The following is a 20752-nucleotide window of genomic DNA, read 5'->3' on the forward strand; positions in this document are numbered from 1 at the left end:
AGACTATGTCTTCCCAGAAAAATCTTTTCCTTTCTCCCATGGAAGAAAACAAAAAGAAAAAAAAAAGAAAAAAAATCAAATATGAGAATTTTTCTATCTCCCCATACAAATTTTTTTATTCAGTTTAGTTAATTTACCACCACTAAGTCAGTATATTCCAGTTTATTTAGTCTTTACCACTTCTCTGTGCTCTATTTGCTGACTGTATCTAGACTGAAATTGGCTTAGGGCATGTTTCTCAACAGTGTTAAAGATCAAAAGGAAATTCCTTAGACTAGCCAGTTCTTCTACACTTTGGCTGCAAACAATTTAGTATCCTTTCTTTCTAACTCCTGTTTTGAATCAATCTCTTCTGTTGTTACAAATTTAAGAAAAATTGTATAAACTACAGTGCTGGAAATCTAAGCACAGCTACAAATCCAAAAAACAAAAAAAAAGTATAATTAAAACAAATACTTCCAACTAAGAAGTATTTAGTAAGAATGTATAATGTCATAGAATCACAAAATAATTTAAGCAATCTCTAGAAATCATCTAGTCCCACTCCTCACTCACAGCATGGACAACTTTAAARTCAGATTAGGTTGCTCATGGCCTTGTGCAGTCAAGTTTTTAGTATCTTCATGGACACAAATTCTACAGTCCCTCTAGGCAACCTATTCCAGTACCTCACCATCCTCACTGTGATCTTTTTTCCCCACATAGTTAACTAGAATTTCCCTTTCTAAAACTTTTATGTTTCCTCTCATCCTTTGCTGTGCACTTCTAATAAGGGTGTGGCTCTTTCATCTCCAAGTACTTATTTGGTAGTTGATAACAGTAGTCAGATCTCCCTTGGCTTTCTTCTCTTCGGGCTGAAGAAACACTATTGATAACAACTCTGCTTCCAAAAGGAAAACTGATTCCACAGGAGTGTAGAAGTCAATCAGATAATTAACTGCAGCTGCTGAAAGAGGTCTTCTTTCAAAATCAGCTATTCCAGGAGACAAGATCACCTTCATTCTGGCACTCCTTCACAATTTTACAATTGTGTTAGGGGATACCATTCCTGTAGAACAACTGTAAATTTACTTGTGGGAGTGTTCCCCAGATAGCGTCAAAAGGGAAATAGGGTGACAGAGCTCTAAAGTCCTTACTTAAAGGGAGCACCTTTAGCAGCCCATTCTAGCAGAAAGGTGTGAAGGTACACTGGTAAAGCCAGCCTCTTTGCTGACTATTCTCGATTTCCATTGCTGTTCTCATTGGGATGGACTATTTATGATTTTCAAGGATCGCCTCCAAGCTCAACAATAGGCCACTCTGATAAGCTGGAAGTAAAGTAAAGGTAGCAGGAGGCCTGCATGGATGTGAACCACCCTACTAGCCCACTGAATCTGAGTTATAGTCCTGCAGTCTGAAGCTGCAAGAGGAATTTTCTCAGGAGCATTGCCTGCCCCGTTTGAAACAGTTACAGGGGTTTTCTTCTTTCTTTATTTTCCTATGGCTCTCTTTGCACTTGGACTACTTCACTTACTTGGTTGGTAGTACAAGCCCTCTATGGAGATGCCAGAGAAAGTGCCAAAGTTAGAAATAGCCACAAAGCCACCAAAAAACATTATGCTCAGCTACTGCTTGAATAAGTACTTCACAAAAGAGCCAGAATGTTTACTATGCACGATCTTTAAGGAAACAAAGCATTTACAGAAATAAGCTCCAAGAGGCTGTTCCACAGTTAACAAAAAACACATTTTACTCGAAAGATGTTCTGTGTAACAGAAAAATAGCAAAATGCTAAACAGCCAAGTATCAATACTAAAAAGAAACCCAATTGACCACTAGCAAACATCATCCTTAGTCTTTTATTTCTTTCCATTTATCTAACTACAAAATACGTCATCCAGTTTATTTTCTTACAGTAGCTAGAAATTTCAGAATTTCAACGCCTTTAAAGAGTGTCCAGCTATGGATAAATAAGATAAAATTTCTTAAGAAATCTAGTCTTTCAGTCAATCATCTGAAATAAAATTCCTCAAAAATGATCAAGTTTTATTTGGAACTATCTAGTCTCCTAAAGAGGACTGTAACAAATGCTTTGTGCATGAGAATTTTGTGAAGCTTTTCTTTGGTTTTGTTTTTAAGCCCCCTCTCCCTCCCAAAAAAATCAGAAACTGGAAAAAGCATTTTTTTAGATGACTATGTTCAAAAGTTGGGACATCAAGTGGAGATTTGACATCTCCACTTGCAGAATAAACTATGAAATTGGTTTCTTTTTAGAAAATTGTTTAAGCATATGCTAGATATCAATGGGTTTTATTTATTTATTGCAGTCTATTTTATAGACTGCTCTCCCTAAATTAGGACAAAAATGGAATTACTATTTGGTGGAATACTCCACCACAGAGGTCTTTTTTTTTTTTTTTTAAGGCAAAATAAGAATCAAGCTAACAAAATACTTAACTACCGTTAGTACTCAATTAACACAGATTACACTCTTACACTCCTTGATTTTTTAAATGTTGAAACAAAAATCTCTGTACACAATAAACTATCTCCATTAGTTTCACGTCTTTGAGTAGCAGATTCTGCTCCTTACAATTTGTACAGCAGAATCATAATCTTTAGGGTGCTTTATTTTCTGTTCAATCAGTACTTAAGACAGTGTTATTCATAATGGCTATTACATTAAATATATTATTACAGCTAGTGCCAATGTACAGGAACTACATTTACAAACAGGTAAGTCCCAACTTTCAACTTGCAGTAACATAGAAGATTGCCTAAATATACATGTGTATGTGCACATTATGTTCAGGCACACCTGTGAGAGAGAGAGATTTATATGCCCCCCAGGAAAAGAAAAGCCTCAAGTGTAATCCCTTACACTACTTACACACTAATTATATCACTCCTGATAGTATCTGTACAAGGAGGAGGAAATGAAAACACAGTGCATCCAAATTAAAGACATTTGCACTAAAATACACTATTTGTAATGACTGCAGTTTCCTAATACACTTTATAGTGAACTGGCAAGTTTGCCAATATATATTTCTCATAAAACAAAGGTCTCCCCCTTGTTCACTACTAAAAGCTTGAGATTATCCACTACTAGGTGTCAGAAATCTAAATACCTTAAGTAACTTCTAAAACTCTCCAAAACTTCTCTTACTCTTTTCATGGGGCAGGAATACAGCTGGCATTGTTCCAAATTAAAACAAGTTCTGAACCACAATGATATTTCTTCCAAATTTCTAAAACTCTTGCTAGAAATAACCAACAAGCCTGAGACCAATTTCCTTAGTAAAAGCACAAYGGAAATCTTGAGGTCTTGCCATGCTGAATATTCATAAGCAGTTGTGTTTGATACTAAAAGATCCTATCACATTTGATTCATGCAAATTTCTGGCAAACTTCTGCAACATGCTGATATTTAAGATTAAAAGCAGCATAACTACTTCACTATATACTGAACAGAGCCATAATGAAAAATGYTCTTTCTGGTATAAGAAGTTTGCAAGAATGTATTTGGTCCCCATGTAAGTCTGCTTCTCCAGAAACAAACAGTCTTTACTGATTTGGTAATAATCCCTGTAACACTTTACAAACAAAACACATATCTCGTATCACTGCAGCACAGTGAGAAACAACTGAACATGAGGTTATCAGTCTGCCGAGCCAAGGACAAATTCAGTATAGCTAACATTAATATAAAATATAAGAAAGTAATGAATAGACCAACAAAGTAGGATGGAGAGATTAAAGGAAGAGAAGGTACTGACATTTTTCACATAGTTTCAGTATGAGTGTAGGGAAGCCTGATAACATATTGTTATCTACATTTAGTTTTTGTTAGAGCCTTCTGCTTTTTCATTTGGGGAAGAAAAACAGCAAGAAGCTTTCCAGACTGAGTAAACAAGACCACACACAGTCACTATCACTTTCCAAGTAAACATGAAAGTCTTCAGGAAAAATCCTGAAGCCATCCAAGGTGATAAAAATCTAATTCCACAGGGACAAATAATATAACTGCCCAACAAATAAGTATTTTTTTTTCACCTGTTCAAGATGGTCTTGTGGTTCAAAATCATTCCAATGTAACACTTAAAACTACCAGTCCTGTATAAACAAGACTGTTTTCTTAACTGTGACAATATATTCTGCTTTTGTCCTCTTCAGCAACATCSTGCTCATACTAAGTATCCCCCATTTAATGATGTTGCCATTATCAAAACCCTTAGCCAAAATCAGAATTTTCTCCTGAAATTTTTATGTCAAGATATAGCACACACTTTACTAAGCAACACAAAATAAAAAGGAAAATCCGTATCACAAGAGATAGCACATGAGGAGAGTGGAAAAGGAGAACAGGAAGAGGAAAAATTTTGCAAGCCTAAAGTTTACATTGGCTAAGTACAGAAGCATTGAAATTCTTGATCCGACACAACAAATGGATAGAAGGTTTTTGAAGGTTTTCTAGATAATGCGTAAGGTCTTTGTTTCATCCCTTTTGATCTGCATCAGTATAAGGAAACTCTTATTCCAACCAGGGGTGAGAAGAGATAGACAATCCCAACTGACTGTATTGCAAAAGAAGAAGATTTCAAAAAATAATCTAGTAAAATTGAATACATCCAACTAAAACAAAAAAACCCATCTGCTTTATCACTTTCAAAAACGCAATTTTTAAGCAATCTGTATAGCCAAATATTTATAATTAAACACAAAATGTTATGTGAAATTAAAATAAATCTACAGTGGTAGCTAACAAAACTTGGAGAAGGAAAAAGGCAGAGTACAAAAAGGAAAAACAAAAATTCTCTGAAAGGAATCAAAATCCATGTTTATATCCATTGCCTTCTTTGGGAACATAAAGATTAATTACTTTCTCACTCATAGCCATTGTTTGAAAATAATTGTTTTCTGCAGATAACTATTAAGGCAAAAATACAGTATACTATTTCAAATCAGCTCCTTATTTATTCATTTTTAACAAAACTAAAACAGGGAAGTAAAATAACATGACTATAGTCAGAGTAACACAATGGCAGTGGTTTTTGATTGCTCAGTGCAACAAACTTATTTTACAATCACACTGTGTTTAAAAAAAACTAAAGAATAAGTGCCATAGAGCTTCTGTCTTACCATTGCAAGTTCATTCTGTAATTCTCTGGAACTTTTCTCATTATCCCATAGTCTCTCAGAGAGGTCTGTAATTACCTTCTTGTTTTCCTCAATCTCCTCATTCAGTTGCTTATTCGTGGAAAAATGCTCTCTCTCTAATCTGAAAAATGTCAGCATTAGAACACTTTTATCAAAAATACTTCTGTCAAGTGTGCTACATACTTTTAAATATAATCAACAACACCCGTGATGTTTGCATGTCATAAGGYTTTGGAAGCTGTATTTCTTAAACGAAAAGAGTTCTACATTCCTTCTAAGAAAGGTCTGTGAAGAAGTGGTGTTCTCTTTTTTAGTTACCAGTGCTGGTAACTGGGGGAACAGACTATACACTCTAAGGAAAGGTCACTGCCATAGAGGACCTAGAAAGGCAGGAGGAATGGGCCAATGTGCACCCTACGAAATGCAACAAGGAAAACGAAGTCTTGCATTTAGGAAGGAAGAGTCTTCTACAACAATATGGCTGGAGAGGTTCTCAGAAGAACCTTCAGATCAGGGTGGACAACAAACTAAAAGTGAGCTGCAGAGAAGGCTAATAGCATCCTAGGCTGCATTAATGGCAGCATAGCCAGTAGATCCAGGGAAGTGATCAACATCCTCTGTTCACTGTACCACTTCTGGAATAGTGGCCAGCTTTGAGACCCTTATATGATAAAAATTTTGATAAACTGGAGTGATTCTAGGGGAGAGTCACAAAGATGGTTGGGGGCTGGAGTGCAGGCCATATGAGAAGAGGCTGAGAAAAAGGCCATATTCAAGCCTAGTGAAGAGACGGCTTCAGAGGGACCTAACACAGCCTCCAATACCCAAGAGGAAGCTGCACCAAGAAGATGGAGCAACAGTCTTCATGGAGAAAGGACAAGTGGTTACAAGCTAGTGGTTACAAACTGAAACCGGAGAGGTTCAGACTAGAGATAAGGCTTTTTTTTTTTTCAATATGAAAACAGATAAGCAATGGAACAGCATCCCACAGAGGCTGTGCCATCTCCTGAGGAACCCGATCTCATGACTAATCCTGGTCAAAAGATTGGACTAGAGCAAAAGATTGGACTACAGACCTCCTACAGCTCTTTCTGACTTGAATTACTCTACGACATTCTAATTCTTAACAATAGGAGGTTTCTCTTGTCTCTTCTGTAACTGCTGTCTCCCTAGAATTGAAAGTAATCCAATGTGTTTGAAGTTCTAACTKTTACACTTTTTAATCAAGATTACAACATTTGATCTTTGGCTTATTTCTTATAGTTCAATATACCTTTTAGTTTAAGTAGTACTTCATCAGTTTTCAAAATACATACCTACATGCTGCTTCTTCCAACATCTATGTGCTGCTTCTTCAACCTCTCTAAAATAGTTTATTTCGGCTGTAGTACATTTACTTCTTATTCTTAAAGAAATAATTTGTCTGTTCCCCAAAATAAACTTGTCTGTGGCCTCAAAAGTTGCTCACAGCTCTAAGAAATACAGTGAATGGAGTTCCAATTTATTTTATAGCATCCTCTCTCTCTTCAAGTAAAGTAAATTCATATAGAGAGCCAAATTCCCAGTTGCTTCCAATTTACATAGTGCTACTGAATTTGGAGCTAATTAATAAATTACGCAACCCAGAAAAGTCAGTTTGTTTGGTGCCAGCTATTTTTTTTTCTGAGAAAATAAATTCTTACAGCTTTATAAAGTTTCTGCCTTTGCCATCGCTTATGCTACATCAAGTCTAGTTAATATGATAAAGAAGTGTTCTAACCCAACAAATGGAAGTTTCCAAGGCAGAACATAAAGACAAACTTTTAGGACTCCTACAGGAGAAGAAAAATATGCTTTACTGCCAAACCTTGGCTTGAAAGAAAAAGACACCATCCGGAACCTGGGACCACAGCCTTAAAACACAAGTGGATCAAAGGTTCTTGGTTTTCTCTCTGAAGGGGTCTTGGGAAAGCTATTACTGGTACTTGTATATTTCAAAGCATAAAAAGGACATAAGAAACAAAATGGGCAGTGCATGCCCTACCACATAAAAGCATCTCAAGGGAACTGAGCATACTGATGGCCCATCTGAGATGAAGTCTGACCTTCATTACCTATCTTTATGGAGCTCTGGAAATTCAGGATTTGGATAGACAAAGTTCTTTGGATAGGCTCTTTCTGTTTCTTTAAGTTCTGTTAAGACGACCAACTGTTTTTGTTAAGTTAAATCAGAAGATTTACCTTCTCTGAGAGCACAGAATTTTCAAAATATTCAGTTGGCAAAAAGCAAGCTGCTACAAGTAATTGCCCGAATCAATAGATTACTTGAAGTAGTGAAAAACACTGTTTGAATATTAGACAAAGATTATTCTGGTATCCAATTTAACACACAAAACCAATGAACGGGTGTTTTAAGTAGATGTGAATTCTCTGTTGTACCAAATCTAAAATAAAGATAGGGTGAATCTACTTTCCAGGGGAAGAAGCGTTGGATAGAATTATACAATGTAGAGGAACAGCTGTTTAAAGGTCTTGTTGCATTTTAACAAGATGAGTAATTACTTCTCTTTAAGCACTAACATCAAAATCTCTAATACAACTGCAGAGCATAACTGTAGGAACTATATTTCCTAGTGTTAAATTAACATACTTAGCCACAATAAAAATATAGTCAGATATTTTATAAATTCTTTATCTGGAATTACTTTACATTCCATAAACATACACCTTTTTTGATGTTTGAATTTTTGTTTGTTTGCAGTTCTCCTCATTTTTCTAAGATGTCCATAATGTTTCAATCCATAATTATTAAAAACACAAAAAACTTTTGTTTCTCAAAAGCAGTTTTGTACATCTAGATGAAGATTCTCACGTAGAACCAAATTTTATTGAATGTCACACAGTTCAAAATAATTTAATATTTATAAATTGATTTGAATGCTTTAATGTAGATTTTAAAAATTTTTAACTAGCATTACTAATTTCAAATTTGGTATTAGAAGAATAAAAACAGATCTTGTGGTAAAACTTGTAAAGTTTTAATGGTTTTCAAAGTTCCTAAATCAAGGCTTAAGCCACCATCAAAAATGCTTCTAATTCTAATAGTTTTAGCTTTTATCTTTATTATTGCTTGATTCTCAAAATATATCATACTAATAACAAAAATTCAAGTCTTAACACTCTGACACTGAGTTACTTAGAAAATATAATTTGTGTTTTAGAAGTATCTAGAAGAAATATATAATGGTTGAAGGACTATTTATAGTCAATAAGGAAGCAAGTAACATGTAAAATGATACTTGCACTCCACCTGGCAACAATTGGACAGTATTATTTCTTGCATAGCCACTGCTCTACTGGCTATACAAGATCACTTCTTGAGATAAAAGCTCTTTGATCAGCTGAGAAAATAATACAATTAACAGAAATGGAATGCTCTGACAACTTTTATTTCTTATAAGTGCACATGCAGTTTAGGGGAATAGGAAATGAGAGTCTACTTTTGAAACCAAACATTCACTTCTCTTCTAAAATAATTGTTGAAATGTAAAATGAGATGCTCTGAGACAGACACATTTTATAACTTCTCTGCGAAAGCAAGAAGAGTCTAAATGGAAGAACTTACTAAGCACAGACATTTAAGATAAAACACCTTTTAAAAACATGAAAATAAGAAAGGAATGAGGAGTACAGTATAAAGTAGATTTAATAAACATGTGTAAGTAAAGCTACTTGATGATCTGCACAGAATTTCTCAAGATTCAGGTTTTTGAGGAAATCTTTCACTCCTGAGAATCAGACAACGTCTTCTTCAGGTTAATCTTCTAGATATATTTGCTGACATCTGCTCCAAGAAACCAAAGAACTTCGGTACATGCTAACAGCAAGAGCCCGTAAGTAGGATAGGGTGGAGAAACTAGTAGTATAGAAATTTTGAAGTTGTTTCCAAATTTTTGCTGCAACAATAATGATTATTTAGTGTAAATGGAAGTCCTAGTTGAACAGAGATAAAAGCCAACTTGAGAAGACAGTTGTGATGAAAATTAAAAAGAAAAAAAATTGAAAATAGACAATGAAGAGCATTAAAATATCAAGTGCAGTAGAAATCATGTGACTCAAATTGTGTTACTGTCCTAATGTAAAACATAGCACTTCTAACAGCACTTTTCAGGACATAGTATGTTTACATAATGTGTATTTTACACTTCTGTTGTATATGCAATATATGATTTTTTTTAATCAACTTATACAGAATTCACGACTCCATTCCACATCAAATTATAAAATCAGAACAGGCAATCTTCAGTAACTTTAACTGTTTCTATGCGACTAAATCATAGCTGAATATGAACCACATGTCTATATTCACATTCATTTTCCAAACAGCTATAGAGATTAAAAAAAAAAAAAAAGTGTATTTCTGCACTTCAAAAGTTACAACCTTTCAAAAGTCATCAATACAATTTCTATGACCCTAGTAATTCCCAGAATGGACTGACTGCACTCTTAAGTCTGCACAATCTCCAGTTCATGAATCTTACTACCCTGTACTTCAAAGAAAAAAAAAATAACAGGGCAAATGCATTTGTTTTCTTTCAAAGAGCAAGAGATATTAAAACAGATAGAAGACAGCCATGAAATGCACATGAGATTCAAGGGCCAGTTCTTGAACTTCAGCAAAAACAACTGAAGAACAATGTCAGAAACTTCCAGAAAAAAAAGAGTAAATGGTGCAGATTCTTGGAAGCTAACAGCTCCCTAACTGATCACCAAAAGCCATGCTATGGTTGCAATGTTGACAAGAAAGATTAGAAAGTGCTAGAATTCAATTCAATAGACATTAGCCAAGTAAAAACAAAAACTCCTGTGTTCTCTTTGACTATGTTGAATTTGGCTGGTGGAGCCTCAAATATAAAGCTGAATCTCAGAATAATAGACCTCATTACAACTGAAAAAACAGTCCAGAAACAAGCACTGGAAGAACATTAGTTCAAGAAAACTCTTAGGTGTGAAGGGAAGAGAAAGATTTTATCTGTAGAATCATTTTTTTGGATCACCTGAAATTAGAAAACTACCTGGGTGGGAGGAGGGGGGAAGGACCATATTCTAGTTAAGAATAAGTTACATACAGGAGAAAAATAAATGTAAAGCTGCTTGTTAAGAAGAACTACTGACCCAACTATCATTTCTCCAGATAAGGTTGTTTCAAACACAAAGGTGTTGCTATTTTTTATTGAAACAAATAAAATGTCAAATCATTGATACACGTCTTCTCCATTTCAAGCAAAGACAAAAAACTTGGTATTATTTTAATGATGTAAAAACATCATTTTAATGATGTATAAAGAATTCAAGCTCAAAACAAGAACAACTAGAAAGGATAAGAATACCAATTAATTAACTACTATTCTTTTAGGATCACAGATAGTCTCAAAATATACTCAGCCAGCTTCTCAGGTGTGAAGACTTATCATTGTGAATATTCATATCATGATAGTCATCTGCTATATTTCCTGCATTTCTACATTTTTTTAAAACACATTTTATTTTCTTTAGAGAAAAAGATTTTTATGTGACTCTGGTTTGCCTAAATGCACAATCTTACATTCAGAGCTCCTTTGGTACTATTTTCATGAAAAGCTCCAATAGGTTTATAACATAGGCTATGATGCTTCAAATACGTTACTAAGAGTATCTCTACCACGACAGATAGAGAGAAGCTAAATTCAGCACTCTCAGAAAGGCACACAAACTCACCTAACTTGCAGGAAAATTGATTCCCACTGCTTTATGTTAGTACCTGCATGAGGAAGTCAACACAAATGTTTATGTGCAAATAAATCCACCTAATCCTAGACTGAAGGAGATACCACTCCTTTTTCCAAGCCATTCTCTTAGGTTAAATCTCTTCTCAATCCCCAACTCTGCACCACCTCCTTTCTAAAATCTTTAAGCTGTTCTTCTCCTAGACTTTATCTATTACTGTCCTTCACTTCACCTACAACTTAGTTCTCCATCTTCCAATACTATTCTTCTCCTTGAAATTTTCTTTCCACAGAACCTACTTGGTTCAGCCAGAGTAGAAGACTCCTTCATTTATTGCTTAGTATTATGCATCCTCCCATCTGCCTGGGAAATAAAACAAAGTCATTCTTCCAAACTTCTCTGCTATCATAGACATATTAGGTTGGGCCGAGTAAGGCAGAAGCCCAAGTAATTTTGTCTAAACTCACACACTTCAAACTTTTCCCCAGCTTCTCCCTACCAGTTAAGAAACTTTCCATATTCATCCAGAATCTCAAAACTAAGATTATTCACCATAAAGAATCCATCACTTCCAAACAGCAATCTTAGAGGCCTATCTAGCTTGCTGAGGTGAGTAGTAATGTTTTCATAATAATGCAAGTGTATATAGAAAAAAAAAAWGTTTTATCTATTCCACATGTCTTCCCACTCCCCTCCCAGGCACTAGACACTACTGGAGACAGGACACTGACAGCTAGACCTCTTAATATTTTTGTTTTGGCAAAAAATAAAATACATGAGCCATTTTCTTTACCTACCCAAATGCCTACCGGTAGGGACCTGTCACTGATGAAGTGCAAGATTTTGGCTAGGGATGGCGAAGTGCACAGTTGTGTTATTTTCTAGAAACTGAAAGCCATGGAGACTTTAAACTGTAAGTAGAACATAAGCTGTCTACTGCCATCTTACAATAAATTTAACAGATAACTTACATATTGAGTTTTTCCAGGTTCTCTTGGGCATTGCATTTTTCTCTCTCATATGCATTTTCTACCTCTTTGAACTCTTTCTTGATCATTTCCAAATTCGAAAGAGCTTCTGCTTGGCTGGCTTTCTCCACCTGCAAAGCTCCTTCAAGGTCTCGAATTCTTAACTACCAAGTGATAAGAAAGTAATTAAAGTAAGTTAGAAAAAATATCATGATCTTCAATGTTATCCAATGTTCTGTTCTATTTCAAAGATAATTTTATTGTCCTAGAATATAATTATGTGTAGAGAGAGTGCTGAACACATGCAAAGTGTATGAGCACAGTCAGTACAGAATGGAGACAAATGATGAAATAATACTGACCAAAAGCGCCTCTTATTCTCCTTTGATAGTCTCTGGATTTGTTCATTTGTTTTAATTATTAGTCAGGGGAATGATTTACCAAGGGAATTCTGTATTTTAAGAGGACTCACGAAAGTGTGCAATTCACAGTAAAGACTATACTTCTCCTTAGCAAAAGGCAAGCTTGAAAAATCCATGTGTATCAAACAAGGAAGAAAAACTTATCAGTCATTCATCCATAGAAGACAGGTCTTTAACTTTTAAGAATGTTGCTCACCCAGTTCCTTGGTATGTCGTAAAAGAAGGAGGAAATGAAAATAACAGAAGCTTTCCTTTCTACTAGTGTAATGGTCACTTAAAAAACCGTAAATGCTTGTAAATAGAGAAGATCATGCAAACAAGAAAATTACTAATTGAAGAATGGCAGCAATTAGTTTGGTTACCCAGAAAATAAAAGAAGAATACAAAAATTTCTTTTTTAATTTAGTTTCCAGTAAGTCAAATGCGCAAGACCTGATACTTAATGTATGATCACTAAGCAATTGTCATTCAGATTTTTTATGCTTGCTTTTTAAAATAAACCATGTTCACCTTACCTGTTGAGACTCTGTGTGATAGTTCAATAATTCAAAGAATTACTACTCAACCATATCTGCTATGTTTTTTCATATAATCAATTTTTACTGGTAACTGCTGATATGTTAATTCTGTTCAAAGTTGAAATCTACTCTGAATAATCATATTTGCAGCAGCAGTTTCATGGAGCATTGATTAAGCTCCCATTCCCAGAAAAGTCAGATGTATATACTAAGTATCTAAATAGTTCTAATAAGTGCCCTTTCAAAAATACAGTGCAGGATATTTAAATAATTCTATAGTGTTTAGCTACTGTGGAAATTTCCTTTCCTCACAGTGTTTAAATACTGAAGGAAATTCCTTCCTCAAACTGACAGCTGGGAAATTAATTTATTTTATTTTTAATATTAATTCAAATAATTTTTAAATCCACCAAAAAACAGCTTTTTGGACTTTGTTTCTCTCTCCTATTATTCTATTCCCTTAAGTACTAGTTATTACAACTTCAAGGCTTTCATCACAACAAACAAACAAACAAACAAAAACAATTTAGTGTCTTCACCTGAACTAAACAGTCTTCATATTTTTGGAAAATTGCATCTTTAGAACTTCAACAGCTACTTCACTGTAAACTTCCACAAAATATTTTGCAATCGTTTACCTGAATGATTTCTGAATTGAATTTGGATTCCAAATGCGCTGCTCTCTCTGCTTCAATGTTTTCTTCCAGCTTCTTTATTCTCATGGTAGCTGCCTGAAAATACATTTTGAAGAAACTTAGGTCCAGAAAAAGATGGTATATATGAAAAAGATTGTGCTGGTTATTCTATTCAGTTTGTTAGGACTCCATACTGAAACCTGCTTTGGCATCTGAACTGCTTGTACTTCAAGATCATGAGAATTCATACCAAGAAATATACATATAGTTTATAAATTTTACAGTGTTTACAGACCTAGAGTATTATTATTTTATATTTAGCTAAAGAAATACATGCAGCATTATGTTATTACTACATTTTTAAAATTAAGAAACAATGCCTGGAGTAAGAAAGCAAAGAGGCTAAGTAAGATATTCTGCACATTAACTTATTATTTACTTTATCATCAAAACAGCCACCAGATGCAACACAACTCCACCCTGTATGTTCCAAAATACAACTGAGATACCAATAYAGTACCTATAATTTCAGTAATGAGATAGCTCAAAAAAGACGACACAGGATTTGATAAAAATATGCTGTTTGGTGAAAGGATTTAGTTTTTTTTTTTTCACAAGTAAGGTAACAAGAATAGATTGCTCTGCAGCCCTAGACAAGTCATAGTTTTACTGTATTGAAAATCTGTAACCTCTGATTCAAATAAATGATTCAAATGAAATGATTAAAAGCACTAAGATAATATTTTATGGCCGTATTCTCTGACCTGTAGCCATTCTGCTACGTTTTTGTGGTTTTATCTAGAAAATATCAAGATGTGCAGGACGTCCTAACTGATTTTTATTGCTTTTCTCATTTCATTAGGCAACAGAACATTTGTACATGCATGAATCATTTACATAATACAAAACGGTCTGAATTAGACTGTCTCACTCTTTCAACATTCAGGAAAAAACAAAAACAAAAAACCCAAAACACACATAACCCCCCCCCCCCCCAAAAAAAAAAACCACCACACACCAACTATGCTGACAGTCTGCACTAAAATGTGGACAGGCCAAAAAAAAAAAAAAATTAAAAAGTTAAGTAAGAACTTAACCCGCCTTTTGTTTGTAATGATTCAAATTTGAAAAAAATCATTCCAAGCTACATTAAACACAAAAATAAATCACCAGACATGCATGTCTATATAAATGTCTGGACACAAAATTTCACTTGGACAAATAATTTTACCAAGAGCAGTAACTAAAGATAATGGAAACCTCATATACAATTTTAACGAAATAATTTTCAACCACAAACATTCTTTCACTTTGTCTGATGACTGAATTGAAATGAAAAATATATCCTAAACTGTTCACTTCAAGTTAAATCAAGAAGATCAAGAGAAAGAAATTAATATAAAAAAAGTCAGTTACATTTATGTAACATGCAAGCTTACATAAATACGCTCAAAGCTATCGATTCTGGGAATGTGTAACAAAGCAGCAAGTATGTGGGCCTGCACCTTGATTCTGAATAATTAAGTGAAGAGAAAGAAACATTAACAGACATTATAAAAAGAGTTCTTAGCAATAAATGTCAACCTTTTTTTGTTTCTGTAGATTAGAGAATTGGAGGGAGCTGAAGGGGAAGGGGTGAACCAAAGGAAGTAATTTTGAAACTGATATCCATACAAGGGTGACTTTAAGAGAAACTGAGCAATATTAGGGCACTTACCAAACCTACTCCACGGAAAGAACTGTTGAGAGGTTTAAAATTTACCTGTTTCCAGGAGTTTTATCTACTTAACAAACAGTTTTTTTTTTTTTTTTAAGAGGAGTGCACAAGTATTCTCCTTGTATTTTCATGCTTCCAGGATCTATCCTCAAAAATACCTTGATTAAGATTCTAACAGTTCGATTCTTCCAAATAACCTACTAAGAGAGCTCCCACTCCCCTTTACCCTTAGTGTAGAACTACTGAGTTACCTACAACAGCAAGTTAGAAGAACTTCTTTAGTATTCTCCAACAGATCAACGTCTATTAACATGATGGTTTTACAAAGCAATACTCCTAGTCAGGTAAAAGTAGTAAGAGAACTATAAATTATTTGGATTTTGTTTCTTTGAGAGTGTTTAAAGTATAAATCTGAATATAATTCAACTTAAGTTTGATTAAAAGAACGGAGGGAAGAGTAAGGAAGATAMCTATCACAACTTTTAGACCGGGAAAAGTTTTTGGCTGGCTTGCTCAAATTAGACCACTGTCTGTTTTCACAGTGAATCTTGGAAATTGAAAAAGTATTAAAAAAAAGTGATTCTGTAAATAAAGCTTTTAGGTTCATCTAACTAATTCATTACATATATTGCATTTGACTACTAAATCTTATTTTCTGAGCACCACTCCAAATGAGAACTCTGCTCTGCACTTTTATCTCAATCTCCACTTAGCTGAAACAAGGGAATATGTAAACATAAGGAAAATTCTACTTAATGCAAGAGAATGGATAACAATGGTTATCCTCTCAAGCGCCTTCTCAAATAAGGTGCCATTCTCTCCTCCCCCCCCCCCCCCCCCAAAAAAAAATCAATTTCATTACTCTTGGGAAAAAAAAAAAAAAAAGGAAAAAAAAAACTGCTTCTTTGTATCTGCAAGAACAAAAAAAGTGGGGCAATCACGTTCTCCAAAATTGAAAACAAATAAAACTTTAAAAATAGAATACATTTCAAAGGGAATTATTCCCTTCAAGCAAACACAACCCTTCCCAACTGCCAATACTGATGTACACTAACTGCACGGGCAAGTGCTAACTGGTTCAAAGGACACCCAAACACCCAGAAATATAGAATCCTAGAATGGTAAGGTTGGAAGGGACCTCTGGAGATCATCTAGTCCAACCCTCAGCATAGCCCATATGGAGATTGAACCTGCAACCTTAGCATTGGCAGTACCATGGTCTAACCAACTGAGCTAAACCTGCCCCCGAGTTTCAGTCCTAAAAAAAAATCCTGGAACAATGAGAAAAAGGATGTAGGAAAAAAAAGCAGATACCTGTAGGAAGTGTCAACACATCACTCTTGCTGTCTGAAGTAGGACAATTTCATTCTAATATACAYGTATTTGCAGAAGGTTCATTTGTTTGAGTTATCACAAGTGACTGAATAGTTCAGCAGTAGAACTATCACACCTATAAAAGGAAAGAACTGGGAAAATGAGTGCTTCAGCTGAGATTCCTGATGATCTCTAGAATGTGAAAAACAAGCTCCCAGTTACAAGCAGGAAGAAAAGATGCCATGTCTACAGTACAGCCAAAGAGGTATAAAGCCCAGGCTCTTACCAAAGAACAACTAGATAGACCAGACAGGTATCCAAAGAAAGCATTCAAACAGGTTCAGTTCAAATAGGTTCAAGACACATAGAATGCACACATGGAAAAATAAATTATCACTAGTAGTCAAAATATCTGTGGGCCTGATAAATATCATCCTACAGTCTCCCTAAATAACAGGCAAGGTAAGTGACTTGTTCAACACCAAGATTTCGTAGCAAGGTTAGGGTCCCAACCTCTTTTCTTGCTTCTAACCTTCATCTAACTCTACAGCTTGATTCTTTAAAGCCTTGCCTCATACCAGTAGTTTGTATGCTTTTGCTTTAAACTTTTTGTCTAAGTTCAACAGTTTCTGGAAGCAAAGAATTAGGGAGAGAATGAAGACATAGTTTTATTCAAAATAGGTCACTGTTAGGGATGTGATGGAAACTACCGCTAGTTTTCTATACTGCTAGAAGCCAAAGATGACAAGTGAACTACACTTTCCTCAAATGTCTCAGAAGATTAGTCATGTAAACCTAAGCATTAGCTTACCAGTATGAACGGCTGTCTTACTCAGAAGGGATTCAGATGTTTAAAAAAGCTTCCATAAAAATTATGTATGCGAACTGGGAAAGTAATATAGATGCTGTTTGTATCTGGCAGAGTAATGAATTTTCTTTTTTTCTGGGTTCTACAATTTGATTGCTGTAGATTATGGACAGCCATACATCTAGCAAATTCAAATAAAGTCTGATAGCAGCAAATAGAAAATTCCTGGAGGGGAAGAGGGAAGCTTTAAGAGGGATATGGTGCTTTAGGAAGAGTGTTGCCAGCAGGTCGAGGGAGGTGATCCTGCCCCTCTACTCAGCCCTGGAGAGGCCTCACCTCGAGCACTGTGTCCAGTTCTAGGCTCCCCAGTACAAGAGAGACATGGAACCACTGCAAGGAGTGCAGCGCAGGGCTACAGAGATGATCAGAGGGCTGGAGCATCTGCCCTGTGAGGAACGGCTGAGAGAGTTGGGCCTCTTCAGCCTGGAGAAGAGAAGAMTGAGGGGGGATCTTATCAATGTGTACAAGTACCTGAAGGGAGGGTGTCAAGGGGATGGGGACAAACTCTCTTCAGCTGCCCCATGCAAAAGGACAAGAAGCAATGGGCAAAAACTGAACTGCAGGAATTTCTGCCTGACCGTGAGGGGGAATTTCTTCACTGTGAGAGTGACAGAGCAGGGGACCAGATTGCTCAAAGAGGTTGTGAAGTCTCCTTCTCTGGAGATACTCAAGGCCAGCCTGGATGCAACCCTGTCTACCATGCTGTAGGTGACCTTGCTTGAGCAGGCGGGTTGGACTAGATGATCTCCAGAGGTCTCTTCCAACCTTACCAATCCTGTGATTCATTTTATTCATCATGTGTCACAGACGCTATACTGACACTTTTAGGGACTTCCCTTCATGGTAAGAAGCTGCATGCTGTACCAACAAGAATGATCCATTATCTATCCTGCGACACAAAAGAAAAGTCAGGGTTGATTCTAGTCTGTAATACATGTTAGTAACTCCACAAAGAGTGCGGGGACAGGGAGAAGAGTTCTGGACTTCTCTCTGAGAAACAAAGTCTTTAGTAGCAGAATTACTTTAGCCAAGCAAACCTCTCTGAATCTGACCAAAGACGAGCATCATTTTATCTTGTTACAGAACCATGTTACGTGTCCAATAGCTTTACACAACATCTGCCTAGAAAGAAGAAGCCATGGGAAAACAAGTTACAGAGACAGGTTGCGAGTCCTAGATATCATGGCCACAATCTCCCAGCTGGGCATCACATGGGAATACTTTCCTCTCTAACTTGGAATACTTCTTGTTGGGTCCAAGTCAGAGAGAAACATCTCAAAGACAGATCCAAAAAGTATGTTTCTCCCATGGCTATGAAGTGTTTGGTTATCTAACATGTGTAACATTGGTTATCCCAACAACATTCAGTAGCCGAAACGTTTCTCTATGACTTCCATATGCACAAGCAGGGTGTCTGACGACAGACACCTGAAGTAAGGTACCAGACACACTCACAGAATCTGTTTCCTTTGATATTCAAGCTGAATCAATTTCAGCTGTAATTTAAATAATGAAGATCTCTGTTTCCATTAAAGCACAGAAAAAAACGACTTCTGAGAAACATCATACAATACTTTAGTGAATAAAGTTGCTACGAAAATGTCACCACAGCCCCAGAACTTGTGGACAACCATGCTATGTTTACTTTAAACTCTTAAGATTCAGTCACTTTTTCCACTGTCCAGTTGCATGCTAATGCTAATGTGGTTTCCMGGATACATTTTCTGTATGCTAATATTTTGTAGTACCATTTTCCAAACCAGATTGTGTGGCTTCCACCTTTCTCAGTCCCCTCACCCCTTCTTCATATACTGCAAATGGGAATTGAATTGGAAGGACATTGAATACTGAAAGTGTAATTCAGTATCCTGCATTTGTGAAACATCACATCCAAGAAAATGCAACGCTCTGGTACTTGCAACTACATCAAAATCCTTTTCATCATCAGATAAATTAAAAAGAAAATAGAAAAAAAACAGAAAAAGTATATTTACAAAAACTTCCAAGCTTAAACACAGTAATAGAAGTGATTTTTCTCTTCCCTGCTTGTATTTAGCAGTTCAGCAAGATTCAGTCTTACCCTACGAAAAAGTTGCCAGGATACTTGCCCTTCCCCATGACTGAGGCCCAATCCTGCCAGGAAACATTTGGCCAAAATAAAATATACACTGAAAAAAAAAAAATACACATCCACCTCACATCAGGATCATAATCCATCCACCCTATTTCTCTGCTTCTATATTCATATTAATTTTTTTTCCTGCATAAAAGCATATCTCTATAATTCTTAACCTAAATCAGGATGTCAGGTCTGAGCCTTCTTTGGCAGATGTGCTGACCACTTCCACCTAATGTTAGAAATACTGATGCCTCTTGATCACAGTAAGGTGGAGCCATCTCCTGTCCAGATAATAAACAACTTGTTAATAACAATACAGGTACTAAACTAGAAATAATTCTTAACCAATTATGTAAACATTCTTTCCACCCAACAAAGTGGACTAAATCCTCAGTATAAACATTCCACATATATTTGAGTCTTCAAAAACATGACTCCTTGGCAAGGGAGTCAGTCCTGACCTGCTCAGGGTACAACACTGGATCAGCAAATATGATGGTGTGTGGGCTACAATATAACCCATATGCTTGGCCTAAGGAAAAAAGTAAAAAGCTAGGACTGCTAAACTGAAATACGTTGACTGCCTTGAGATAAAGCTGTTCCAATTTGCAACCAAGTTGAGGAATGTGCTTGCTTCTGATGAACGCACCTGAGCAGCTCTTCCTTTCTATAGTACCTCAAGAGAAAAAGGTCATCTCTTCTGCTTATGTTTGATAGCTAGTAAACCCCATCTAAGTGCACGAACTTACAATGTTACTTTATACAAGCACATAGTAACAAAACATGTCATTCTTGTCTATATGCTGGTACCAGTTACAGGGAAAGCATTCAAACAACTCTGGTCTGCTACTGAGTAAGTAAACAGCCTTCAACCTGGACTTGAATAATACGATGTACATGAGATGATAAAGAAAAAAGGGCTCTAAATGACATCCCTTATGTTGGTAAGCATGTCACTGGAGAAACATTAACTTTGGAGTCACTAGAGATCTCATTAAGAAAACTGTGATGCCTAGGTGTAGACTCTAGAGAGCAGAGGATCAAAAAAGAGTAAGCCAAAGAATATGCGCTCACAGAAGACAAAAAAGAAGCTTAACATTTCACAGGTGGAATTGTTAGCTAGCTGAGGGATGTGTCCTCTCATAACTTTTCTGCGCTTTTTCAAACCCTTCTAATAAGACTCTTCTGTTGTAACCTACCTGAAGCTGCAATTAGTAGTGAGGTTAATAGTAAGAAAGTAAAAAGAAAGTCACTTTTCCGTTCTTTTCTTTTTCTTTTCTTTCTTTTCTTTTCTTTTTTTTTTTTTT

General features: G+C 35.7%; 1 protein-coding gene across 4 annotated transcripts in view; it reads right to left on the reverse strand.

Moving 5' to 3' along the window:
• Positions 1 to 20752, reverse strand: part of CCDC171 (coiled-coil domain containing 171) — a 161770-nt gene that overhangs the window by 116722 nt on the left and 24296 nt on the right. For all 4 annotated transcript variants that reach the window (XM_085326234.1, XM_085326236.1, XM_085326235.1 and 1 more), the window contains 3 exons: positions 13431 to 13523; positions 11856 to 12016; positions 5122 to 5260 (listed from right to left, as the gene is read on the reverse strand). In XM_085326234.1, the coding sequence (XP_085182360.1) occupies positions 5122 to 5260; positions 11856 to 12016; positions 13431 to 13523 (393 nt within the window). The remainder of the gene's footprint in view (positions 1 to 5121; positions 5261 to 11855; positions 12017 to 13430; positions 13524 to 20752) is intronic.

The sequence above is a fragment of the Rhea americana genome, unplaced genomic scaffold (assembly GCF_003343005.1).
Source record: "Rhea americana isolate MKP2758 unplaced genomic scaffold, rheAme1 scaffold_129, whole genome shotgun sequence".
NCBI lineage: Eukaryota > Metazoa > Chordata > Aves > Rheiformes > Rheidae > Rhea > Rhea americana.